The following is a 27,259-nucleotide window of genomic DNA, read 5'->3' on the forward strand; positions in this document are numbered from 1 at the left end:
GTCATAGAGGTCAGAGAACACAGGTGATAGGTGAAGCGTGAAGTTTTTTTCTATCGTTAATTTATTCGATTGGTCTACGGGTGGCGGTGACGTCATTGGAAACATCCATTCACACACTTTTATTATGGGAGACGATGCGATAAATCTATATACTTGGGATGTTTTGAATCCATAGGGACATGAATACAATCTAAACATTTGCAGCACGCCCAGGAATATTTAAGAGTACAGACATTCATAATATTTTAAGAATATATTTTCCACATTCATAATTTTAAGAATTTATTTTGAAGGTTAAACTCAAACACTTGCCAGTGAAAAGTTACTTCTTTGCGACCGCCCGCATGGTTTTGACAGCAAACCGCGCAACAATAATTAACCATATGGATATCAAAGTATGAAAACTTTCACGTGAAAAAGCAATGTTTTGCCCTGACCGGAAATTGAAGCCGAATTACCACATGAAAACGTTGGCGGAGTCTCTCAGAGGTGTCTTGAATTTAGCTGCACTGAACGAAACACTTTGAAAAATAGGACGCAACCCGAGTGTCTTGAAATTCAAATGATGCATCTTAATCGGATACGTCCTCCGCTCTTGCGGACATAATCCCAAAATCGCCCAAAACGCTGCTTTTGCTGTGCCGTTATCGTTTGTAAACCGACACGGTAATGAACGTGATGCTCTTGAACGCACCCTCTCAGGGGCTCATTTGATTGGCTAAGCATTGCAAATCTTTGTCGGGGAAAATGGGGGACGATTTGGGTGACGAGTGGTGGCTACAGGACGTGAAATCCGGTAAATTATACTTTAAAAAAAAAAAAAAAAGTGGTATACAACGTAATGTGTTGTTTTATTTGGCTAGAACCTGTGCGCCTACACGGTTTTAGTACCATTGTCGCCACGCATCTAGTTTACGCGAGGAGGCTTGATGCTGTTACTGTAAGTTAGCTTTAGCCATTCCACACTGGTAGTAGGAGACCTCGTGAATATTTACACATTACAAGATTATTACAACAGAGTCATACTTGGGTGCAGATCCTCTTTTTAAAATTCCTTGGAGGTGACCCAAGTGTTTACTTACTTGAGGGTGGTAAAAAAAAATATCCGAGAGACGTAAACACACGTGTGCATCCCATGTCACGTGTGTTTTTTAAAAGTTAAATGAGGTCACAGATTTTAATTTACCCACGATATGTAAGCACATGATTAACACCCCCGCCACCCCAAACGGAGAATTATCCGTAAAATTGTTCATTTCTTGTCAGTCGTGTGTTGGAACGCCGGTGGGATCTTCAAGCGTGTTGCTTGCCAAGTGCACATCAGGCTTTTGACCGACAGAGGGCAGCCGCGCACTCCGGTGTTTTTTTTAATTTTTTTTTTTTAAACATAAGCAGCGTAGAAGAACACGCTCACGTAACATTTAAATCTAATTTCAAAATGCGCAAAGTACTCTTAAATTTAGCATTTTAAAAAATATAATGTAATTACGTTTGTCAACAGTCATGGTGTTTCAACCTTTGTTGTAATAAATCTTTTTATGATTATTTATTTATAACTTCCATCAATTCTACACTTCATAATTTAAATTAACTTGTAACCACAAAAAACTTGATAGTGGCTGTATTTGTCCATAAATTTGAATATCATAGAATGTAATTTATTTTAGATCAATTAAAAATTTTTGACTAATTTATTGCATAGTCATTAATCATAGGAGAATAATTTTCAGTAGTGCAATGTGTAAATATTTTTTACCAGGGTAGTGGTTTAAATTTTCCTGAATTTTGGGTTGCTCACAATACATTATTTTACTTTATTGAGCCGCACCTGTATAGATTTTTCTGAAGTGCCAAATTTATTTTCTGTCTGTCTCACAGTTCTGAGTACCAGGGTTCGAATGCCGGCCCCGCCTCTGTGGAGTTTGCTGGTTTCCTCCAATATCCCAAAAAATTTGCATTCATTGGACATTCTAAATTGCCCTTAGGTGTGATTATGAGTGTGACCGTTTGTTTGTTTCTGTGTGCCCTGCCCGAAGGTATCTGGGATAGGCTCCAGCACTTCTGTGGCCCTTTTGAGGATAAGCGGCTTAGATAATGGATGGACGGATGGATGGGTTTTTGACAACAATGCTTTTTACTAAGCAACTGACAGGAAGAGTCCATATCAGTCTCAAGCATCTTGATTACTACTAGTTGGTCATTTTGAGCAACTGTCGTTCTTGCCCATTTATTTAAAAAAAAAAAATAAATGTAAACTTCACCAAATAAGAAACCATTTTTGTCCCACCATATTCCGACAATCAAGCAAAAAGAATGTCCACACATTCACATAAAATCCACTGTATTGAAGTTTCACGTCGTTCTCATACAGGCGGTAGAAACAGCCGCACAATTATATAGGAAAGAAATGCTAGCTACATGTCACTTGTAGTTTATCAAAATATGGTGTGCCATTATAAAAAAAAAAAAAAAACATGTATTGATTTAATTGCATAGTCCAAGGGGACCGAAGCATGATACATTATGTAAGAGACATACATATATGCTGCTACATAGGGGAGTGGGAGGCGGGAGAAGCGGTAGGAGATATGGTAATACTACTGGTGATCTTGCCGACGCCTTTAACGTGGCAGCCGTTGGCGAGCACTTGAGTCCTCTGCTCATGTCGGAGGTAATACGGCCCGACAGGCGGCGTCATGCCGTGAGACGGTAGATACGGGCTCCCGAGGTGGATGTGGATCTTGTTGTCCTCTGTGGTGATGATGCTCGGGCTGGAGTCTGGGCTGCTGGAGCACACGTGCTGCCAACTGTTCTGCTGCTCCAGAGTTTTGCAGAAGGGGGACGGGCTCTCGATGTCGGTCGGCTCCGGCGAACAAGTCCTGACCGTCAGGATCTGGATCGGCAGGTCGGGCGTGACGGATCGGGATGAATTGGGACTCATGATTCGAGAGGAGGGCGTCCCGTGAAGCAGGGAGATGGTACGGTCAGGACTTGAGGGTGGCGTCTTATTCTGGATGATTGTGATTCTTTGGTTTGGCGTGTTCCCACCAGACGGGATGAAGGCTGTGCTGGTGAAGGATGCGGAGGCATCCGGCGTCGGGCTGCTGATCTCGAGGGTGGCCGTGTTGAGAATGTGATGAGGCGTGACCTTGATTTGCAGCGGCTGCCCTGGCGTGTGTGTTAGCATCATGACGTCCCCGTTAGCCGCTTGGTGCACATTTACGCCGTTGGTTCCGAGGCCTCTGTTTTGGCTCACGATGTTGTTGGCACTGTTCAAACTGTTAAGGTTGCAGACATTAGTTGAGGCCCGGCTGTCTATGACTTCGACGTTGTGGTTTGGATCCTCCTCGTCGTGTTTCTTGCCAAAAGTTTCGTTTATTATAGAAGGCAATTGGCAGTCGGGAGGCGAGCTAGTCGCTACCTCGGTTTGGACCTCTTTGTTGGGGCGATAATGCTCTTCATTATCGGCTGGCGTGAGATTCTTTAAGCGTCTGTACCTGTCGAGTTCGCTGCTCAGGTACCTCATCTCTCGGGCGAGTTCCCGGTTCCTCGCTTCCTGTTGCGTCAACTTCCCCTGCAGTGCAGAGTGATCTGTCTGGACCTTGCTGATGGATTCCTCTGTGCCCATCAGCTGCTGGAGTTGCTCTTTTAGGGCACTGACCTCCCTCCCGAGCAGCCTGGACTTGACCTGCTCCTTCTGGAGACGACAAAGGAGGAGATGTTCTTGGTTGACGTCCTGCTTTTCTGCCTGCTTGTATCCAGAGAGCTCCTTTTTGGCCACCTCAAGTTCTTTGGATAGAGACTTGGATTTAATCTGCTCCTCTTTAAATCTCTTTTCCAGGGACTCATAGTCATCCTCGACTTTCATCAGTTCTTTCTCCATCATCTCCTTGTCCTGTAGTCTTTTTTGCAGCCTTTCCAGCTCCCACGTGAGTTGTTTGGCTTTGTTCTCTTCCGTTTGGCACCGAGGGCTGGTGCTGTTGGAGCCTTGCATGTACTTCTCCTCCTTTTCTCTCCGGTTCTCCAAAACCTGTAACCTTTTTCTCATAATGACCATTTTGGTCTCGAGCTCCGCGTTTCTCTGCTGCTCCACTGCGAGCCTGGCTTGTAACTCGCTCCTCGCCTTTGTAATGGCTGTTATCTTGTCTTCCACATCTGACTTTGAAATCTGTGCCTCTTCTCTTGAACTCCCTGTGGAGTTTTTTCTCCCCCACCCACTGAGCTTTTCCTCTGCCTCCTGAAGTCTCTCTGACATGGTCTTTCTGTCCTCCGCCAAGGCCGCCGTCAGAGACCTGAGAGTGGACAGGTCATGCCTGATCGCCGCCTCGCTCTTTTCAAGTTGGCCCCCACTCGCTTCCAGCTCCCTCACTTTGACCTTCAGGGAGTCCACCTCACCCGAGAGAGTCTTGCTGACATCTCTCTCTTTTGCTAAGCTATCCCGCAGATTACAGCACTCCTGTTTGCTTTTTCCCAAGGTCTCCTCAATGCGGTCTAATTCACTAATTCTCCCGTTGAGCCTATTCACTTCAACCTTCAGGCTCGAGCAATTTTTCGTCTCCCTCACCAGTCTGCAGTCCAGATCCCGGCACTGGTCCCTCATGCGGATGAGTTCTTCGTCTTTTCCTTCCATCTCCACCACCCTTCTCCTCAGTACCTCCACTTCTGACAGCGAGCGTTGCTGTCTAGATTCTCGATCGCCGGGCTCCCGCAGTTCTTTGTCCGTCTCCCTTGCGTAACTTCCCGATTCTTCCAGGGTGTCGGTACGGCGACCGACGCTCGAGTGCTGCTGTCTAACCGGCTGATTTTGAGCAGACCCGTCGGCGAGTTGAGCTGTCATGACGTGACGGGAGCGGTGGATGTTGTCAGCTGAATTGTGCCGCTCCACTTCAGGATGCATCGAATTGGGGCACCTCTCTCTTGCCACGCTGACCTCCTGTCCAAGACCTTTAGCGACGGCGCTCAGTTCTTTGACATGACGCCTGTGCTCCTTCAACAGTTCCTTGAAACGCTGATGCTCCGTTACAAGCAGCAGTGCAAATGCTTTCAGCCGGTTCAGCTCCTCTTTAAGAAGCGATATGTCTCTTTTGCTGATAGCTTCCTTTAACTCCTGGTACTGTCTTTCTTTAACAATTAGAAGCTTCAGTCTGTGGGGAGTTGGGGAGGGGGGGTGGGGGGGAAGAGAGCATTAGTTATGTCCCAAAAATGCCTTTGAATGGTCGTACGGGGTAACGTTGTATTTCATTCACCAAGGACATGAGGTAATGTTTAAAGTTGCTCACTTTTTGGCCACGGTTGATAAACACAAATGATTTCCCCTTTGTGGTTTATTGCCAACATAAACATTTATTTAAATGTTGAGAACTGAATCAGTTTCCTTTCCTGACTCAAGAACTTAGAACATTTTGTTCTCTATGCATCGACCTATAAAGTCTATATTCTTATATTTAGGATGTTTTCACAAGTGTGCCAGAAGGTCCTTTGCCTTGGTGTACAGCATTTAATTGGGAATTGTCTTTGCCTTCCAGTACCCTGAACACCACATCCCATCGTTTCCCCTTTCTATGCTGCAAAAATACACTGCGAAGAGTTCCCAAAGACATGCATTTTGGTCGAGTCACGCGCGATTACGGACCGGCTACGACTTTTAACGAGCCTGATCCAGGGAAGATCTATTGTTCTGCTTCTGCACAACGTATATTATTCTTATGTAGGCAGTGGGTGAAGGTCGGATTTGTTTCACTTTAATGCTTTCATATTTTATTGATTGTTCTTCCTCAAGACTGTTTAGTTGTAAAACTTTCACACTGTATCTTCGATAATCTCTCTTTTCATTTATAAATAATTGTGTTCTTTTGGTGCCAAGCAACCGATTCTGAAGTCTGTTCCGTCTGCTACGGCTGGGTTTGTAGTGACAATCGAACTTTTTAAAGCGTAACACAAGCACAAACTCTTCAAGTCGCGTCTCTCGAACCGTCCTACCTGCCGTCCCGTGTCCTTTCCCTTCCAAATCCTCAGAGATTATTTGGCCTCTCGACTCTTTCACCTCTTCCTTCCCGGAGATCCCAGTGATGTGGACATTCCATGCGGAAAACCAAACATTATGAGAAGTGCTCTGCGCACGGACTCGCTCTCTCTCGCAGCCAGCGGCACCCATTACATCATCGGCCAATCCTTATATGGTTGTAGCCTAGACTGCTGTGTGTGTGTGTGTGTGTCAGTTTTTTTTTTTTTATGCTTCAGGACCATAAATCTGGTTGAACACCGCAAGCCATCATTTTGATCTCGACAACTGGAATTGTAAGATTGAGATTTGTCGCCGCGGCGTGTAGTCGCTATAGGGTTAAAAAGTTTTCAAGAACCTTTGTAATGTACTCTGAAGTGATGGAAATACGACCGTGTGTAGGTGTGTGTGTGTTATGTGCGTTGTGGTTAGTGTGTTTTTACTGGAGTTGAGCCCATTCCAGATGAGCTCATTGTGCAGCCATGCCAAAGAGGCTAATGGGAAGGACAGAATGTGTTGGCATGTCCAAAGAGCTGGAGTTCATCTAAGTGTGTTTCTCACATATGTTTCAAGAAGGAGCGCTATTTTTTAATTTTTTTTTTTTTTTTTTTTTGGCGTGTGCGCGCGCCGTTGCCTTTTTTTGCTCGGGGCCTGATAACCTGACTGTGAGATGACATCATCACTTCATTGGTTCAGAATGACATCCATATGTTTTCCTGCTTTTCTCTCTCTTCCTCACCCAAATCCCCTTTAATACATTTCTCTTTCATGCAGTCGTAGTTTTTCAGTGGATGAAATTTGTAAAATGTTTAACCGTCGTTTCGCTCGGCGGCGTCACCGCCGTCCTGTTGTTCGTCGAGCAGTCGACGCGCGTCTTTCTGTACGGGCGCGAGGGGAATTGACGATAAACAGCGGTGCTTTCATCATTTCCTGTATAAGTCACGTCTGAAGGCGACCAGAAAGGGAACATTTTGGTTTTGCTCAATCACCAGGAACTACCAAATAGTAACAGATAAACAAACTCTGGAACAATTTCCATTTACACACGTTAACTAACGGACATATACATTATACCACGTCATAAAAGGTGTCGGTATTTACGTCCCAAAGGAGTGATAATGCCGATTACTCATCTGTGAGTAAAATCCATTCTCACCAGTTACAAATAATAAACATGGTGAGTCCAGCCCACAGTTGACTTAGCTAGCTGGCACGTTTAACGTCCAAAATAAAACTTTACTGTCGTTGGGCTTTATGCCTTCACAGAAATACCAGGTGTGTTTCTTGGAAGAGTTTTACAAGACAGAGTTTAATTGTTGATTTAATTGCTTTTTGAAGCATCCATTATCTAAGCAGCTCGCAATTAAGACAAAATGGTGTGTGCTACATGGCTGTGACCAGTAGAGGTGCTCCTGTTTCACGCCGAACTAGTTTGCTCTCTAAAAAAAGGGATTGGAAGTTATGCTACACCCACAAGCGTATACACTATTTCGATTTTTCTGCCTCGCCACCCCCCAAATGCTGGAGTTTAATCATTGCTCTCGTTGTGAAAAGTAAAGAGACCTCCACATTCCTATCCATACGCCCACAACCCTCACTGTTTGAGTTCACAAAGTCCTCATTCCCATCGCGGAGCTGACATCTGCAGCGCTCGTCCTCAATTACAAGCATGAGCCCATCCCGCAAAGGCCTTTCCAAGAAAGCCTTCAAGCGTGGAATGATATGTAATACGGCCCCACGTATGAGGACGAACCAACGTCCTATTTTCAACCAGGGGTGTAATTTTACTTTAAAAAACGTTTTTGAGCGTCTGCCTCTCACAAATGAGGCACAGCCAAACTTATGTGCTGTGTATCCTTGAATTGAAAGCAGAACAAAAAGCAATTAAATCCTCCAGGAAAATAGATTTTTTTTTTTTTAAGTGATTAAAATCTCTCTCCAATACTGTAGCATTCAAAATAAAAGCAGGGTTTATCCTTTGTACAAACCAGCCCATGAGAAAGAAATCGCATGACTCACAAAGTACGTAGACAGAATGATCTTGGAGAAATGCGGCTGGCACGAAGCAGCAGCGATTGGCTGAAAACTCACCTATTAGCGTTTCTGGTGCTTTCTCACAGACGCCAAAAAATAGCACCAAAGCTGTTTCAAATTAGGAATTGAAGTCGAGGAAGTATGTCCGAGTGATCCATCTCGACAGCGTTTTATGCCTGTGAGGAGCCACGTTTAGCCTGGCTTGTTTGGAAGATGTGGAGAGTTTTCACCAACGTGTGCATGTACATGCAGACTTCCTTTGAATTTTTTTTTTAAATCAAAACATCTGTAAGCCATTTATTTTACTGGTTAATTTTAATTGAACTATTAATATAGGCAATTATAAGTCGTGTTTGTTTTCAATATTTGCTCTCCACTCTCCACCGCAAACAGCGGTGCTAAACCATTCATCCATCATCACAATCAAATGACATCAGCGTTCCTTGCAGAAGTATTTGTACAATTAAAGGCTTCCTTAAAATGAACGCAGTGGTACTCATTCCAGTTGAGTAAAGAGAGAGAGACACGGATGTGTCCCTAACAGATAGGGATTAAGATGTTTTTTCTTCAGGGACATGAGTTTGTAAAGATGGCTTTCAATAAGGGAAGGCTAAAGTTTACAGTTGATGAACTGAAGAGGACTGTCGGTGGCACGCACGGCCTTTGTGAGTCGCACATTCACGAGTGTCTGTCGAGGATGGCGTCGCGCAACGACTGACCGTGACCGTAGGGAACGCGCGTAATCTGATGACAAAAAGAGGCAGGAACGACAACGTTGTTTCATTGCGTTGTACACATGAGAGTTTTAGCGGCGCGCAAAGGCCTGTTTTTACTCCCACGGCCGACTGCGCCCGCATCGCATCACGTGACCTACCCGTTGCCCTGCGCAGCACCTCTGCGTATCTTATGCGTAGCCTGCCGCCCTTACGTCAAAAAAAGTTGCTGTCCGGGGAAAGGTGTGGTGCTCATCCCTCGTGTTTGTCGCCATTTTAGTCACATGCTGTGATGACGTACTCGCCGTTGCTACTGACTCCACTAACCACCTATGCCGCCGCCTTCTTGATCGATTTTGCAGCATAATTAAACATATTATCTGGTCGTTTCGGTCTATTTCTTCCAACGGTCGTCACTGTGGTTGCTTTGTTCCTTGTTAGGGAAAGGAAAGCAAAAACTGTTTCTAAAATGACCAAAATTTGCTCGGGAAACTCCACCTGGTGGCATTCTCGCCAGTACCAGCTCGAGCGACGCTTCTGACTTGGAGAAGAACTGCAGCACATTTTCAAAACTGGGTTATGCTCAAAGTATGAAGGCAAAGGGGAGAGGCCCGGTGACGTCAGTGCCGTTGCCGCACGCTCAAGTATAAAGAAGCCTTAAGAGATGATACGCCATGACTGGAATTCACGGTATAGTTTGAATCTAGCATAGGAGGTCATCTGTTTTGCACATGGGTGCTGGTGGAAGATCGGAATGGGAGGGAGGGGACAAAAGCTATGATGAATCTCTTTATTTGGAGGAAGCTCTTTGAAAACAAACACAAGCAGATTGAAAGGTTTTTGAAGGGTTCGATGTGTGGCGTTTAAATCAGTTCAGCAAGCAAACTTTGAAAGAATAAGAACTTGTGAAAATGAATCAAAGACAGCGGCTCCTCCACAGGGTTTCTCTGCATTATTTTACCAAGGATTGTGCGCAGCTGTAATTCAGATTTGTTGGACTTTGGATGTTCTGGTCAATTCTAAACATCTGGCATTATTAACTGATCGCCCATTTTCCTTTTTTGATTTAATCTATGATACTGTACATATTTGGATGAGACTTGTCCAATCATGGAAAGCAACGAAATAGACACTGGGGATCTCACTTTGTTGTAGGAATTATGTGACAATGTATTTTCTGATACATAGAAGGGTGTTTAATGATCACTGAAGTAGTCATACACAAACATCCGACCTAGGTTCTGGAACTACTCGTATGTCATTTGTGTGGTGAAGATCCATCCACTAGGATAAGGTCCGCTGGATATGGTTGTGATTGGCATGTGGGACTTGCTCTAGGTTTGTCAAAGTGTGGTTTCGTTTTAAATACGATTATTAGCTTATTGTTCAGTTGCCATCCTGTACTGGGTAGCCGGGACCGAGAGCTGTCTACGACTTGTCACTCTGTGACAGTGAGACCAGTTTCTGTCTTCATGGTTGTTGTTATAATAATGATCTCCTTTGCTATCATTGTTATCTTTCTATGGTTGGATCTTTTCGGGTGGGGGGGGGACAAGAATTACAAAAGAAAAATCACAATCAACTGACTGAAGTCTTGTGTGAGTTCATGCAAGTTCCAAGTTGTAAAACCTCAGGGCCATTATGTTTCGCTGTATTATTCATCATATTGGCCAATGCAATGAAAAGTCACAGATTTGTGTTTGTGTAGAGCATCCAGACCGCTTTGTATTTATACAGACTTACACTAAGCAAAGCGTTTTATGTGTCGTAATTATTTTTGGTCTAAAATTGCAACTTACTCCTGTGGCAGATCGCGTCAAGTTTTTTTTCACTCTTACCAACAAATGCAGGCTAGTTTTCCAAAAACTCCATAATTAGATTACAGACTGGACTCTGGCGGTACTAGAGTCAGCATGGGCCTCAAATAGCATAGCTGCACCAGACCTAGCCATACCCACCGACCTAGCCCTAGCCAACAGACCTAGCCATACCCACAGGCCACATCTGAATGTAGTCACTATTTGGAAAGGGAAATGTTCTGGCCACCGTCAATCTTGAACCCATTTGCTAAAGAGGTGGTACTGACTGACCAAGGGTACCAAAAGTGCATGGAACGTGTAATTGCATGTTTGTGTTTACAAGCGCAAGAAGAACTCAAGGGTCAAATCAAGTCAGGGCTGCTCTGGACTGTCCAAGCGGAGGAACTTTGAATGAGTATCACAGATGAACATGGTCTTAAAAGGCTTCATGTGTAATTTACGTTAGAACGTCCAGATGTTTTTTTTGTAAAACACTTAAATCACTGTACAGCTTTCATACCAAGAGGGACAGAATGGATTTTCACTCAAGTCTTATCGTTTGAATGCAAGGAAGACACTTGAATTTGGGTTTCAGTCTGAAGTTGTTTTTCCTCATGGTATACAGTACTGCACAAAAATCTTACTACACTGTTTTTCTTTTTTTTTTTTTTTATGGGCCATGTTGTCGTGACCATCTGTAACGAAAATGTGAGTTGTTTGGAGACAGCTTGTCCAACTGTTAAGTTTTGGGGGGAAAATGGCATGTCATATTTTAATGTCCATCTGTTTGTTAGCGGTAGGGACTACATTTCCTTTGTAGAAAAGCAACAAAGTCATCATTTGTTGTGTAAATATTATTTTAACCTGGCGGGAGACTCGTCTTTTGTATATACTGAATTCTTTGCCAGTTTTGCGCTTTGGCCATGATTTGCTTGGCTGTAGAACTGTTGTTGTTTAGAACAGAGTTGTCAAACCCATTTTAGTTGGCGGGCCACGTTCTCTCCGGTCCGATTTATTCTCCAGTGGGTGGGACCAGTATATTCGTGGCTAATGACTAGTCCCAACTGTTTTAGTGCAAATGCAAGTACTTTCTGGATCTGGACATTTATGTGTTTCTGTATTATCTTGTGGCAACCTTTGTTGCAAATTATATGGGCCATCTAAAAATTCTCAACAAAAAGTCATCAGAATTTCAGCAGTTATGCATGTTTTTCATTGCCACGTACAACTCACAGAGCAAAATGGATCTATACATTTGCACTTTATAAAACACATGTTAAGCAGTAATAATCATTTGAGTTTACATCAATGTTTGCACAACAGTAATGTGACTTTTACTGAAAAATAGCAATGAATGTGTTCTCTAGACACCACGGCCAGATTGGACCCTCCTGCTGGGCAGGTTCTGGGCCGCGGTACATAGATTTGAAAATTGAGGCTGTAAACCGCAGCAGCAATTGTTAATTGCAACAAAACGGCGCACTCCATTTTGCCTCAATTTCTTCATTTTGCGATGAATTTCCCATCAATTCGACACAATGAAATTCTTGATGATAAATCCATAATTATATCCAGCCGTATTTCTGACTGGAAAAAAATGGTACCTAAATTTAATGGGTTGGACCGTGATCCACAAAGAGTTATAGGAATTCATTTGTTTTACGTAATCCCGTTTTAAGGAACCATTTAGTGACGTGATGCACTGACTAACCTCTCTCGGTCCTCCTCCAGTAGTGCGACAAGGAGCTTGTTCTTTTCAGCGACATTCTGGTGGCTTCTAAGCTGCTCCTCACTTCTGTGAACAAGATCCCCGTAAGCGTTTGATACCTCGAGAAGCTGTTGCTGCATCCACTTGTTTGACCTTTTCTGGGACCGGACAACGTTAATAAGCTGCAAAAACAATTAAGCAGAGCACAATACAATTAACGCGTGAGAAATTGAATAAAATTCAAGAAAAAATTGGGTAAATGTAAGGATTTATTTTTTTCTTTCCCGACGATAACTTGCAAAGTGCTCTCAATCAAATGAAACCAAAACAATCCAAGGGGGTTGCAAAATCATTGCGGAATAATTGCTTCTCCAGCAGCACAAAATTACTCAACGTGCAGTGAAGCAGCAGTAATTAATCCGCTTTTGTCAGATGGCGCTATGTTCACCTCATTAAATTTGATTACCGACTCCCTACGGTGTCTGGTTTGTTATTATTGGTACCTCGGCAGTAGCTGTTTTGCACACATCCTGTAGGCGGTCCTGTTTTCGGGACTGCAGCGAGTCTCCACGCAGGGAACGTAGCGCCCCCTGCGGTCCAATAAAACCATAGTGGGCCTTCAGTAGGGCCGAGTCGGTCCTCTCTGATTTCAGCACTGCAATAACTTCATCTCTTGCCTAGCGTGACGAACGGCACAATAATGAGTTTGCACTTTTTTTCCGGAGAGCTTTATGGGGCTCAAGAGTGAGTCACGTACATCTGACGACATCCAAAAATAGTTTGTCCCACCTGAAGTTCTCCCTCCAGAACGCTGAGCAGGAACAACATGTCATCGCGGGAAAGGTCTTCTCTCCCGCGTCGCCTCTCGGACTTGCATCGCTCGTCTTTCCCGTGATTCATCGGAATGAAGCTCTTGCAGTGCTCGGAGCTCTTGGGAATCGGTGGATGCAAGACTGCAAGTCGTGTTTCTCGGTTTACGGTTGATTCCATTGAGGCCGCAGACTACTTTCACGGGCAGGACGCGTTTCTAGGAGGAACAGAAGAGAGAATGAATGACTAAAACAGGATAGAGACATCTGCTGTAGATTTTGCTTTTTATCATTTACTGTAACTCGGGTCCAAAAACCTGATTTCAAAAACAGAATCACCAAGCCTTTTGGATTAATCATTAGAGACTGTGTTATTGATTTACATACAGATAATACATTGAAAAAGGATTCAAGAGAAGCTATGTCAGTTCTGGCCATGACGTGCTTGACGACATACAGTTCCAAGCATATGACCTCTGGACCAAGACAGAAAATGATTACTTGGAGAAAACCTGAACTTTGGTTCAACTGGATCCATGTAATGGTTTGAGGTGTAAATGTAAAGCCAGTAATTAGACTTGTTTTGTGGACCAAACGAATAAGTTGGCACCTGAGCGGTTTGTTTTGTTTTAAAACTGGTTCGGTCGTGTTGTGTGGAGAAAGCGATCAGGCTCAATCCAACGTCAATCCATTAGCAATTGTCAATGTTTGGTAATCGAGAACAGCTGCCAAACAAATCAACTTCACTAGTACCGCCACTGTTGTGGTTGAGTTTATCCACTCCGGACTTCAAGTTCAAATTCACTCAACCTCGGTCCAACCCAACCCTTAATCCGGTTTGTTTAGTAATTAAACTCTGAAGAACCAATAAACTAATACAGGGCCAACCAATCGATAGGATATGCACTATTCTTAGTTGTCTAGAAAAGACGAATAACATCAAACAACTAACAAACGACTGGTGCCCTTGAGCAGGATAATAGTCGCATAGGTACAGGCAGTACTAGCGCCGTGACGATTGGATCCCATCTTTGTAAAATTTTCTAAAGAAAATGGAATGAGTACTTGAAACCCCTCTGAAAACCAACACAAATTATACAAAAAATATCTATCTTTTTTTTTTACTAAATCCAATTGGAGCAGTTTTCCCAAGTGGGAGGCGAAAAGAAAGGGTCGAGGAGGTATGCTGAGAAATAATGAAGTTATACTGATTTTTCTCTAATTTGAGGATTTTCTTCTTCTTCTTTTTTTTTTTTTAAACCAGATTTTGTATTATTACACAAAAACATTCCACTAAGTTTTTCCCCAGAACACAAAATCCTCATTTTCTCCAGAACCAATCAACAGCTTCATTTTTGAGAAATCGTCACGTTGCTGCAGTGTAAATTAATAAGCAGTTGATGTGTCGTCAGTATACCTGCTCATCTCTTTTTACTCTGTAAATGAAATTAATTTGCTGAAGATCCCCCATTAAAAAAAAAATATATATATATATATATATATATATCCTCCTGTATCACGTTACTTTGTCCAGATCACTAATTAGTTTTGTTTGGCGCTTTTTCTACCAATAGTCCATGCACCATAATTTCATCCTCTACGTATTTTGGTGACCAATAAGAGAAGAGTGCAATCCCACGCTTGCTTGTTGTGATGCATTTTTATTGTTTTGTTTGTGTGTGTCACAATAATTAGAAGTAAATCTGAACGTTTATATTTTACAACTAATTTGGATTTTTCCAAATGTTATTTATGGGGATTTTTTGGTCTTCTTTCATTAATGTATTTGCCCAGTTCCATAAATCACATGGCAACCATCAAGCTGGAAAGCCAAACAATGATGGCGGTTCCATAATGTAATAAATATGCTCGACATTTTTGGGCTGTGATGTAAACGGTCCTCAGAGAATTTTTTCTTTCCCCCCTTCACTTCCCCTTAATATGAGTCTTTTTTTTTTTTTTGACAAACGGTTGTGAAATTCTACTGTTTGCTATTTTGTTTTTCTACATACGCACACCACAATGGCAGATTCCACAATTATTGCATCATCGTTATTCATAATGTGATTGCTGTCACTTCAGGGTTCAGCGGCTGTAGCGTGTCCAAATAAAAGATGATCTTAACAAGATGAAAAGCCATGAATGAACTCAAACGGAAGGCATCTCATCAAATTGATCCTTATGATGTCAAGTGCGGTTGCTGGGGAAAAAAATCAAACGCAAAAATATGAAATCCGAAAATAACATAATGAAGACTTGTTTCGACTGAGTCATTCATTTCAGTGTGGAATGTGATTTTAGGCATTTCTTTTGTCGAGGTCCCTGATTAGCCAACATGTCGCATTCCACTTTTAGCATGCGTTTCATGAGGTAGACTAAATTTTGTGTAAATATTTTCAATCTTCTCTTGGGTGGGCCGATACACACTGCTCTTCATTGATTGTACGACACTTGTCAGTGCTTTGTCGAGACTGAATGTTAACCCGAATCGAACGGAACGAAACGAACTGCTCGGCGGAAACATGGCTTGAAATGGCCAAAAGTCAAACTAGCTTAATGTCATAAAATTTTGAATTTTGTGGGGGGAGGGGCATAATTGAAGATATCCTCAGAATTTCCACATATCTTTGGCCCATTGAACAATTGAATTTCAAGAGTGTGTTTTTGCTTTTTGGCTTTCTGCGGTGCCACCTCAGTGATGGCAAACACGACCACCAGAGAATCAGAAATGGAACTTAATCGCTGTGTACAAAAACGGTTTCAAAAGTCTGTCCCGGCCTCAGCGCAATATGGCACCGTTCTTTTTTCACATTAAAAAAAAAAAATATATATATATATATATATATATATATATATATATATGATTTGTACTTTTTGTTTAAAGCCACTTCATGAATCATCTCACACGACAAGCAGCAGTAGCCACAGAAGACCAGTTCTTAACTATTGATGGCGAATCGTCTACTCCAAAGCCTCCATTTATTAACTTGAAGCGTCCGCTCATAGACCATCCGATCCCTTCCATATGTCCAAAAACCGTGGCGACAGAGGCGACATGCCATTTTAAATCTGTCATCGGGAACCATCTGTGTTTGTAGATTTCTCCGTGCTTTCCCCCAGAGCCCCCCTAGAGGGATGATGTTGTGGTGGTCGCCATGACAGCTGCTCACTTTTAGCACAGTCCTGACGTAAACGGTACAAATGCGGACCGCTCAGTGCAAACAGCCGAGTGACCTTATCTGTAGCATCAGCAATGATTAAGTGTATGCTGATTCCGCGTACAACCTGCTAATCTAAGGTCACGACCCCACGTAATCATCACTAATTGCAGAGGTACACTGACACCACTTTTGAGCTGAAAGCAATTTGTCTGGAATCCCACCCCCAAAAAAAACAAATTTCCTGGAGCCAGTCGATTGACTGTCATTGTATCCGTTCGGAATTGTTGAGTGCCCATTAGAACCAGTCACCCTCTCTTGATGGACCGGCTGAAAATGACGCCGCAAGAGCCATTTTCTATCCTGCCATTAACTCCGATTGATTTGCTGTTATCTGACTCTTTGGCTCGTAGGGTGGGGGTCTTGTCCGGAGACTCGGCGTCTTGTAATTCTTACATTTTCACGACTGGTTGTCTACGTGTGAAACGGTTTCCTTTGTAACTGATGTCCTAGAAACTCAATTGGTTTCTCGTAGATGACCACATTTGCGCATTCGCCAATTATTTATGATCCTTTCAAGTAGTATATTGTTCAACAAGTTGTCATTGCAAGAAATGTATTTTCCGTGTAAGTTAATCAAGGACATTTGTAGTCAAACTTCCAAAACCCAGTGATTATTATTCTTGAATTCATTTCTCTCTTAGTCGATAAGGGAAATGTACACAAATGCCCATACGTAATTATTGTTTTTATGAATAATAATGATAGATCAATCATTTCCGCCACCGTCAGTAAAATACATTTCAAATTCAATCCCCAATTAATATTTAAGAAAAAATCTATTTTTTTAAATCCTTCATTTCTAATTTTACCTAATTGATCAACAGAAATTTTGTCAAATCCCCACACCTGTTTATAGTGCCAATATGGATTTAAAAAAATAGCTGTAATTTCAAAAATTATTTAACAGAAATGTGGTTTTATTTTTTGTTTTATAAACGAAATCAACATTTGCTCTAAAAAAAAAAAAAAAAAAAGAATTCTTCATTATCAAAAGTGATTGGACTACCATCACCGATTGCCTTTGTGTCAAGCGCAGAATTTGAACTCTTTCGAACTTAATTTACAAAAATGACCTTGCACAGCAGTGATAACAAAGGCACGCAAAATGTCCTTAAAGATCGAAGAATAAAATTAATATTAACAATTCAGTGCTATCAGGGAAAAATTTTACTTACAAGGCATTTGTCCGCCAGTAAAGGACATTTCAAATTCAATCCCTAATTAATATTTAGGGGGAAAAAAATATTTTTTAAACCATTGATTTTTAATTTTACCTAATTGATCAACAGAATTTTTGTCAAATGCCCACACTTGTTTATAGTGCAAATATGGATTTTAAAAAATAGTTGTAATTTCAAATTTTTTTAATAGAAATGTGGTTTTATTTTTTGTTTTATAAACAAACTCACCATTTACTCTAAAAAAAAAATAAAAATTCTTCAATGTCAAAAGTGTTCGGACTACCGTCGGCGATTGCCTTTCTGTGTCAAACGCAGAATTTGAACTCTTTAGAATTTATTTTACAACAATGACCTTGCACAGCAGTGATAACAAAGGCACGCAAAATGTCCTTAAAGATCGAAGAATAAAATTAATATTAACAATTGAGTGCTATCAAGGAAAAAGTTTTACTTACAAGGCATTTGTGGACCGTGGCGGTACTTGTGCGGTTTTATTGGTGGTCATTCTCGCATCCCGGTTGTCCTCACCTCAACCTCAACATAGCGAGGGCGGTTGTTGGCTTGCTCCATCAATGGGGTGGGGGGGGGGGGTTCAGCTGATAAGAGTGCACTTTACGACACTCGTGACGTGAGTGGAAAACGGGGGCGGAACCGCATTTCAACAGAAAACAAGCATCGGGAACTCCGATCTCACGCTCATCCTTTGTCATTTTCTACTCCGGGCCCTTGACAGTAATGAGCCCGACGAAGAAAAACACAAGCAGGCGGGGATGATGATGATGATGATGGATGAGATGGTACGAATCCATCAGGGGGCAATTGGAGAAATAAGCGGACAAAGATGGGAGTCAGATGTGCGCTGATGGTTTGTATACGGTCGTCAGCGACAACTTTAGGTACAACTACACAATCCAAAGGGATCCAAAGCATGAATTGTGCCAGAGACAATAATTCTCAATTATGAGTGATGTCTTCCAGTGCATTCTTGGATTTGTCAGTGCTAATACATTTCTTTAAAAATTTTGTAACTGAGTCAGTCTTTGAAGCGTTAATAATTTGTGATTGCAAAGCCTTGCTTTTCGTGGGGTTAATCCACAGTTCTAGCAATAAAATACAGCATCGTTTTGGCCCTTTTGAAAAATATTTTATTGAAATCCAGATCCTATAATTTCAAGGGCATTTAATCTTGGAGGTTTCGCTCTAGAATATTATTGCTATTGTTACAAAGTTTATGTGGAAAAAGTAAAACATCACAAAAATGACCCTGGTGGTTGCCGTTCTCATTTAACATTGTGTTGTACAAATTCACATTTTCTGACTTTTAATAAGGAGACATGGATTTCTATGTTTTTATTTTATTTTTTTATCGTTGTGCTCGGGTGTGACGTGAATTCGTTTTGTCTTAACTTTTTTGTTCCCTCAAATTGTTCTTTTGTCTTCAATCTCTTTGAGAAGAACCAACCTTTACAAGAATAATATGGATGTATCTTATCTACGTTATTGGATATGACTTTGATCCACATTTTAATTTCACCCGCAATATGTTTTGCTTTTCATAAATATGTATATATATACATTATAGATGCTTCTGACGTGGAGGATGAAAAGAAGAAAAGCAAGACCAAACAGATAGAAGAAACCCCGAGCGTACAAAAGAAAGCAGAGAAGAGGAAGACGCTCACCGAAAAAATTGCGACGCCAAAGAAAAAGAAAACGACTGAAAAGGTATCGCAGCCCAAAAAGTTTTGGATGCTTGGTGCAAGCTTGGAAATTTTTTTTGTCCTCTATTAGTAGGAGGAGTTTGCACATACTGTAAATATTTGCACGCAAAACACCATTCGAGGCCACATGTAAGTAAATGATCAAATGAAAAACAGAAAGGCAGCCGCTGACCGTTGTTGCCTGTGCTTTGTAACGACATATTTTTCTGCTGTTTCACGAAATGTTTATTTCGCACTGTTCCTAAACCAAATTACCCCCACCCACCCCCCGTACTGTGTCCTCAAAAAACACCAACCTTCAAAAAGGATTTTTTTTTTTTTCTTTAACAATCCTAAGAAAAATCCAAGTGGTGCCACAACATAGCCGTAGCAACCTTTGATATTGCCAAATTTCACATGAGAAGTGTGTCATATTTTCCAAATGGATTTCCATGGTACTCACACATCTCGGCGAAAACACCACACCCCGGGAACTCCAGCGAGCCTCAGACTTCGACGACTCACGCCGCCTGGGTCCTTGTGCACAAATTATAAGCCGATGCTAGCACATTACGAGAGGTGTGCCAAAAAAAAAAAAAAAAAGTTTTCCACCAATGAGAATGAACACCTGATCTAACAGCTCTGCTGCAAGTGGAAATTGGAATAGACTTGGCCGGAGGACATGTGCTTGCCGGGCCTCGTGTGCATCAATCTTCGGAACCTATCAAGGGAACCATTACGGTAGTGTGATCTGTTCCCGAAGGCCGGTCGAGAAGTGAAATGTCCGAAATCCAAGGCGCGTTTTCCCATTACAATTAATGGAAAATGAAATAATGCGTTCCAAGCCTAAAAAATTGTTGTTGTTTTTTTTTTTAGCTTTTCCTGATAATAAACTGCATTGTAGAAATACACGTATAGCTTCAATACTTTACACAATTATATCGTTTAAGAAATATATTTATTTGTTTGCTTAAAATGTATGCTTTAGTCGTAGAATATGCTAGGCTGGGAGTGCATTGCCGTATCTGTAGCGACTCGGCCCCCAGCCTTGTCAACCATTTTTTAGTCACAAAAGTGCAGAATAACTTTTTAAACCAGCAATAATGAGGGGGGAAAAAAAAACAAAAACTTTTTTTTTTTATTTGCACAGAAAGTAACATGTACAAAAATTTTTACTTGCAACTAGAGGTAGGGTTAATGGAACAAAAGAAAAAAGCAATGCAAAAGGGTTAGAAGAAGATGAAGAAGAAGAAAAAAGAGCTTCGTGTGTGTGGGTCAACTGGTTGCGTCGCACGCGTTACGCCTTTTCCATTTTTTTTTTTCAGGGGTGCGTTCGAATTCACAATAACAAATCATCGTGGTTCACCTGGTCGGGACGTTCGAGTACCAATTTCGTTCGAAAACGGAAGCAAAAAAATCTTGAAATTTTCATTCAGAAAACGAGGTACCGCTGCAGCTCTGTTTTCAACACGACGTTATTGACAAAAATGAATTATGAGTTACGAATGTGTCTAAGGCTGCAAAAATAGTCAAGTATTTCGAGTACATCAAAAGCTCCTCATTCACGCTCTCTGTTGATACTCTTGATACATACATACATATATATATATATATATATATACACACACACACACACACGCACACACACAGTAGCTGGCTGTTAATGGCAGGAAAGAATTCATTGCTAAGCTCAACAGAGCAAATGCACGACAACAACGTGCTAATGTCATCAATGCCAGGTGGCCAGGCGTATTTGATTCAAGAAGGGGCAAAATCGGGAAAACACACGATTATAGTTTCCAAACAATGTCATCAGAGAGGATGATAAATGAGGCGAGCACGAAACGTCAACGCCTGCATATTTGGATTTGTACAACAACACTGCAGTGATTGTGGGTGCCTATTTAGTGACTTTATAAGTTTAAATTGTCCTCATTTGTCACGCCTCGGTTGACTGGCTTTTGTTGTGACTTTTTGGCTCCTCACCAATCCTCATTTCTTTATCCGTTGTGCACCTAATGACATTCCTTTTGGTTCGTGTGGTTACATTTCATCTCTTTGGAGCCCGTGGAGACGCGAGCTTTAGAAGTGGCGTGCTTGTTTACACGTTTGAGGACTTATTTGGTACATCAAGTTCACTAAAAGCTCGGCCGTGCGTGTTCCGTGGCATTCCGTCGCCTGCAGCCGTCGTCGGCCAACAATTACGATTTTTTTTTTCACGTCATTCAAAGCTACGCTGAATATGAATTGAAGAAAAAAGTTAATTATCAAAAATAAATAAATATTCGCCAATTAAGTGAAATGTACGCAGCCCCTAGAGGGACATTGGGAAAAAAAAAATGTTTCTCATTGTGATGATTTAGTTACTCATTGTAATGAGAAAATTACTCATTCCCTTTAGGGCCTTCGTAGAAATGGCTTATATTGTGTTCATAATTACTCTTGCACCAAGCAACACTTTTAAAAACACAGTATAAATTTAAAAGAGAAAATTCCAAACACTCGATTATTGAAAAGTTTTCGTAGGGTACTGGAACACTAACATATTTGATAGCTGCAGCCGTAAATGTGTGTCGACCAATCAACAGACGGTTCGCAGCCTGGCTGCGTATAAAAGCCTCTTCGATAGATGCCCTATCCCCTCTTCGGTTGAGTCAGCTATGTAAGGAAAATGTGACAAATTGACCGTAAAGTGCATCACACCTGTGTCGTCTCAGGTGTCAAAAATTCCGAAACAGCGGAGGGAGACGGAAACATCAACAACATCACCCAAAAAGAGAAAGGTACGCCAAACCAATGTGGCTCATTTCCACCCTCAGCGGTTTGTCATATTTAAACTGTATTTCCAGAGGAAGAAAAAGACCATTACAGATGTGCTGGCTGCCTCTGACCCAAAACCAGGCTGTCCCGCAGACCTTCAGAACTCCCTGGCACAGTACTTTTCAGACAAGCGCTCCGTGATCGAGCAGGAGGAGCTCAAACTGCACGGTCAGTCTTTGCAAATCTACATTCAAACGTCGATTTTTGCGCCGTCTGACGTTTCTGGACTCATTTTTGCAGATTCGAGTTTTGTGGCCTGCAACGACCTGACGCACAGCCTCTCGTCCTATCTCAAGCACAGTAAGAGTCGTGACATTTTTTTCCACATTCTCTTGCTCACGTCATTTCCAAAACATGCCAGAGTGTGGCGACATCGATTATGGGTGAGAATTTGAATTAAAAGCATTAATTATTGAAATGATAAGTGTCACTGATGGCGTGTAGTGGTATGCTCACCCGACAACATGGGCATCTCTGCTCTTTGCAGATGATGTAGTTCTGTTGGCTTCATCAAGCCGTGATCTCCAACTCTCACTGGAGCAGTTCACACCCGAGTATGAAGCGGCTGGGATGAGAATCAGCACCTCCAAATCTGAGGCCATGGTCCTCAGTCGGAAAAGGGTGCCGTGCCCTCTCCGCGTTGGGGATAAGATCCTGCTCCAAGTGGAGGAGTTCAAGAATCTTGGGGTCTTGTTCACGACTGAGGGAAGAATCGACATACGGATTGGTGCAGCGTCTGCAGTGATGCGGAATTTGTATCGGTCCGGTGTGGTGAAGTGGGAGTATGTCGAAAGGCGAAGCTCTCAATTTACCGATCGTTCTACGTTCCTACCCTCACCTATGGGCTCTGGGTTGTGACCGAAAGAACAAGATCCCGATACAAGCAACCAAAATGAGATTCCTCCGCAGGGTGTCCAGGCTTTCCCTTAGAGACAGGGTGAGAAGCTCGGTCATCAGGGAGGGGCCTCTAGGACGCCTCCCTGGTGAGGTCTTCTGGGCATGCCACCCCTGGAAAGAGACCCTGAGGATGACCCAGGACACGCCGGAGAGGCTATGTCTCTCGGCTGGCTTGGGAACGCCTTGAGGTCCCTCCGGAAGAGTTGGAAGAAGTGGCTGGGGAAAGGGAAGTCTGTGTATCCCTGCTGAAGCTACTTCACCCGCGACCCGGACTGGAAAAGTGGTAGAAAATGGCTGACTGGATGCATGGTTTTAGTTCCTTCTCAGTGACTGACTTGCGACCAGTTCAGGCTGTAGTCCACCTTTCCCCTGAAGATAGCTGGCATATGCTCCAGCTCTCCTGCGACCCTTGTGTGGATAAGCGGCTTGGAAAACAGATGGCTATTCAAATGATATTAAACTTAGTGTTATACATTAAAGCATACGTACACGTACAAAATTGTGGCACGAAAACGTCCACTTGAAAGGGAACCGTCACGCGGTACGCCGCTTCCTGCGTAGGGAACTTGTTTACAATTTCAGGAAACCTCCACTTTCTAATTCATCTGCAGTCAATTCTTTGTCATTTTGTGAACGCTCGTGTCAATGCACTAACGACCAATTCTGGGACAGCTGCAATTTCAGGAACTCTGCCAGTAGCATTTTGCAGCAGATGCAAAACCAATTCGTGCAAAACCTTCGAGTGGGGTGCAGCACATGGCCGAGGATGTGAAAAGTGGAGATGTGAATTTATTTTCACCGTCAGACTCACTGCGGCATCAATCGAGTTGTTGAACATCATGAAAAGCATTGTCAGTTATCCTCTGTCAAGCAGGAATTAGCTTGATAACTAACAGACTTTGCTTAACGGTTTTGTTTTGTTGTTTGGTTTTTGTTTTGTTATTTTTAATCGTCTTGGCAGATGTTTGCCTCTATTAAGTGCCACACTAGGTAGAGTTGACAACAGCTGTTCGTGGGAACGAAGACCAGGCTGGACTGCGAATAACAAAAATCCTCAGATAATTGACGCCCATTGTAATTGCACGAGAGTTGAGGAATGGGAGGGAAATAATTACGCCACCAAAATTCTTAAATTCTGGTTTCCAGGATTGGTTCCGACAGAAGAAAACACAACGGGGGGGAAAAAAATCTGCATATAGGTGATTCTGCAGGTGCCAAACCGTGAGTACGTGGGGGTGCACTGGACAGCCAATGAATCCCTTGCCTATTTGTGAAGAGGCTGGGATGAGAAGACAAAGGGTGGTGTACCCTTTCCAGATCAGGGATAAGATCTTGCCCTAGGTGAAGGAGTTCAAGTATCTTTGGGTCTTGTTCACGAGTGAGGGAATAATGGACCGGGAGATCATCACGCAGAGCAGTGCAGCATCTGCAGTGATCCGGACTTTCTATCGGTCCGTTGTGGTAAAGAAGGAGCTAAGTCAAAAGGAGTAGCTCTCAATTTACCGGACGATCCACATTCCTACCCTCACCGATTGTCACGAGCTGTGGCCCATGACTGAAAGAACAAGACCTGGATACGAGTGCCCAAACTGAGTTTGAAGTGTCCGAACTCTCCCGTTGATTGAGGTGAGAAGAGAGTAGGGCCGCTGCACAGGTGAGGTGGCTGGGGCATCTGATTCAAATGCCTCCTGGATGCCTTCATGGTGAGGTGTTCCAGGTACGTCCTACCAGAAGGAGACCCCGGGGACGACCCAGGACACGCTGGAGAGACTACTTCTCTCTGCTGGCCTGGGAATGCCTCCGCATCCCCCGAGAAGAGCTGGATGAAGTGGTTGGGGAGACGGAGGTTTGGCCGCCCCTGCTAACGATGCCACCGCCCACGTGACACCACCTCAAATAAAAAAAGAGAACCACTGATGTTAGCATTTTTTTAAAATTCAGGGAGGCTGAATTACATACAGTCTTTCAATATTTATGACAGGCCTATATTTCTATTCACTGTTTTACTCATAATCCTGTTATGAAAACTACAAATGCAATGCCGTCAATTGATTTCTCTTTGATTCTTTCGTTTTCTGTCAGTTTGTCCCAAGTGGGCAAAGATTCAGAAACAACACACGGAAAAACGTTCGGTGGTCCTGCTCATCGTCTGCAGTTCTGCCCTCCGAGCCATCGATCTCATCAGGTCAGGATTTTCAGGTTTGAAACGAAATCAGAAGAATGATAAGCCCAAAGTACCCTTTTATGTATTTTTATTTCTTTCACAGACAACTGACAACATTCAAGGGCGAAGCCAAGGCTGTAAAGCTTTTTGCAAAACACATAAAGGTTGTACAAAGACTGCCCATCATTTGAGTGCAAGTGAATGTTCTAGAACACGCGTGGGGAACCACTTTCATATCAGGAGACAACATTTATGGGTTGAATGTTGTTTTTTGTTTGTTTTTTCACTTGAATAAATGCATCTCTCATGTTCGTTGTTTAGAATTGCACGAAATTTCAAATGCAGTGGTGGACCAAATCTGGCCCACGGGCCTGAGGTTTCCCCACTGTGAGCTTTTTGAACTTTGAACTTTTATGTACTTCTGCGTTCTGGGGTCACGGGAAGATTGAGGAGCAGGTGAAGCTGCTGCAGAAGGGAGTCGTTCACATCGGAGTGGGCACACCAGCTAGGATCGGCGCTCTAATTCACGGAGGTAAGTGAATGCATCCTGCTTTTCAACAGTTTAAAAAAAAAAAAAAAAGTAATGTACAGTATTTTCTCTCTCGCAAGATGGATTAAACTTGCAAGCATTGCGCTTTCTGGTTCTGGACTGGAACTGGAGAGACCAGAAGTGCAGGAGGATGATGGACATCCCTGAGGTTGGTTACCGCCCCCTGTTGGGGAAAAAATCTCACTGCACGGCACGCGCGGCTCTGAATTTTTCGAGATGAGGATTCACCACTAAAGATTTGAGAACTTTTGTGTAAATGATTGTTCTATTACGTTGAATATTAGTGATTAAAAAATAAAATTACTAAATAGTTGGAATTCACAAAAGCGGGATAATGGAGCATGACAATCCAGCCATTTTTCTTTTTTCAGCTCTTTGCAATTTGTACGTTGGAACCGTTCTATCTTATTTATTTACCAGTCTTTATATTTTGTTTCAGATCAAACTGGATTTTATTAAGATGTTCGAGAGCTGGATCCTGGACCGATGCAAAGCAGATCAAGTCAAAATCGGACTGTTTTAACCCGCATTTGTCGACTCGGCGTCTGCGCTGACGACGAGCTTCCGCCTTCAAAGCTTTGCCGTGGGGCCTCGGCTTTTTCCTTTCGTCAGAGGGCGCTTCGAAATGTGCCATGTTTGTTCAAACACAATGTCTTGGCAAGACCTCGTCAATAAATAATTGCGTGTCAAATGGAAGCGATGACAAAGTTTCTCCCCCACGATTTTGGCCTCTCCTGCAGAGAACATTGATTTTGTTCCAAGTGCGTCACCCCAACAGATCTTCAACTTTCAATTGCACAGATAGGCACCTTATTCCAAATAAAGCTGCCTAATAATGCCTTTTGAGGAATGAAATTAATTACAAATGTACTGTCTGGTTTGTTCAGTCTTCTTCTTCTTTTCCTTTGGGCTTGTCCTGTACAGGGTTGCCACACCGTGTCATCTTTTTCCATCCAAGTCTATCTTGTGCATCCTCCTCTCTAACGCCAACTGCCATCATGTCTTCCCTGACAGCTCCATCCTCGGCACCCTTCTACCAAATATACTCTCTCTCTCTCTCGCCTCTGGACACGTCCAAACTATCGAAGTCTGCTCTCTCTAACCTTTGGCTGTCCCTCCCTCGAATGAGCTTTTTTCTAATCCTATCCAAGCGAGAACCTCAGGTTCTGCTTCCTGTTGTCTCTTCAGCGCCACCGTCTCTCATCCGTCCATCATGGCCGGCCTCACCACTGTCTTATAAACTTTGCCCTTCATCCTGGCGGAGAGTCTTCTGTCACGTAGAACACCAGACACCTTCCGCCAACTGTTCCACCCCGCTTGGACCCGTTACTTCACTTCCTTACCACACTCACCATTGGCCTGGATTGTTGACCCCCCCCCCCCCCCAAGTATTTGAAGTCATCTACCCTCGCTATAGGATTAGGGTTAGGGTTAGGTCCCTGGAGCCTCACCCTTCCCCCTCCACCCGTCTCATTCTCGCAGATATATTCTGTTTTACTTGGGCTAATCCTCATTCCTCTCCTTTCCGGTGCATGGCTCCATTTTTCTAATTGTTCCTCCACCTGCTCCCTTCTTTCACTGCATATCACAATATCCACTGCGAACGTCATGGTCCAAGGGGATTCCAGTCTAACCTCACCTGTCCGCCTATCCATTACCTCA

General features: G+C 42.8%; 2 protein-coding genes across 2 annotated transcripts; one reads left to right on the top strand and one right to left on the bottom strand.

Moving 5' to 3' along the window:
- The first annotated feature begins 640 nt into the window (after positions 1-640).
- On the top strand, positions 641-26,538 carry cmss1 (cms1 ribosomal small subunit homolog). Its single transcript, XM_061841466.1, has 10 exons — positions 641-796; positions 19,049-19,191; positions 21,884-21,949; positions 22,016-22,154; positions 22,227-22,286; positions 24,966-25,068; positions 25,151-25,211; positions 25,492-25,579; positions 25,657-25,745; positions 26,037-26,538. The coding sequence occupies exons 1-10, from the start codon at positions 748-750 to the stop codon at positions 26,118-26,120; spliced, it is 882 nt and encodes a 293-aa protein (XP_061697450.1). The 5' UTR covers positions 641-747; the 3' UTR covers positions 26,121-26,538.
- Positions 2,342-6,109, bottom strand: LOC133512125 (filamin A-interacting protein 1-like). The gene is made up of 2 exons (XM_061841462.1): positions 5,980-6,109; positions 2,342-5,144 (listed from the first exon to the last, which is right to left on the bottom strand). Exon 2 carries the CDS (start codon positions 4,895-4,897, stop codon positions 2,549-2,551), a length of 2,349 nt encoding a protein of 782 aa, XP_061697446.1. The 5' UTR covers positions 4,898-5,144; positions 5,980-6,109; the 3' UTR covers positions 2,342-2,548.
- Positions 26,539-27,259: the final 721 nt, after the last annotated feature.

Source organism: Syngnathoides biaculeatus, chromosome 14 (assembly GCF_019802595.1).
Source record: "Syngnathoides biaculeatus isolate LvHL_M chromosome 14, ASM1980259v1, whole genome shotgun sequence".
Classification (NCBI taxonomy): domain Eukaryota; kingdom Metazoa; phylum Chordata; class Actinopteri; order Syngnathiformes; family Syngnathidae; genus Syngnathoides; species Syngnathoides biaculeatus.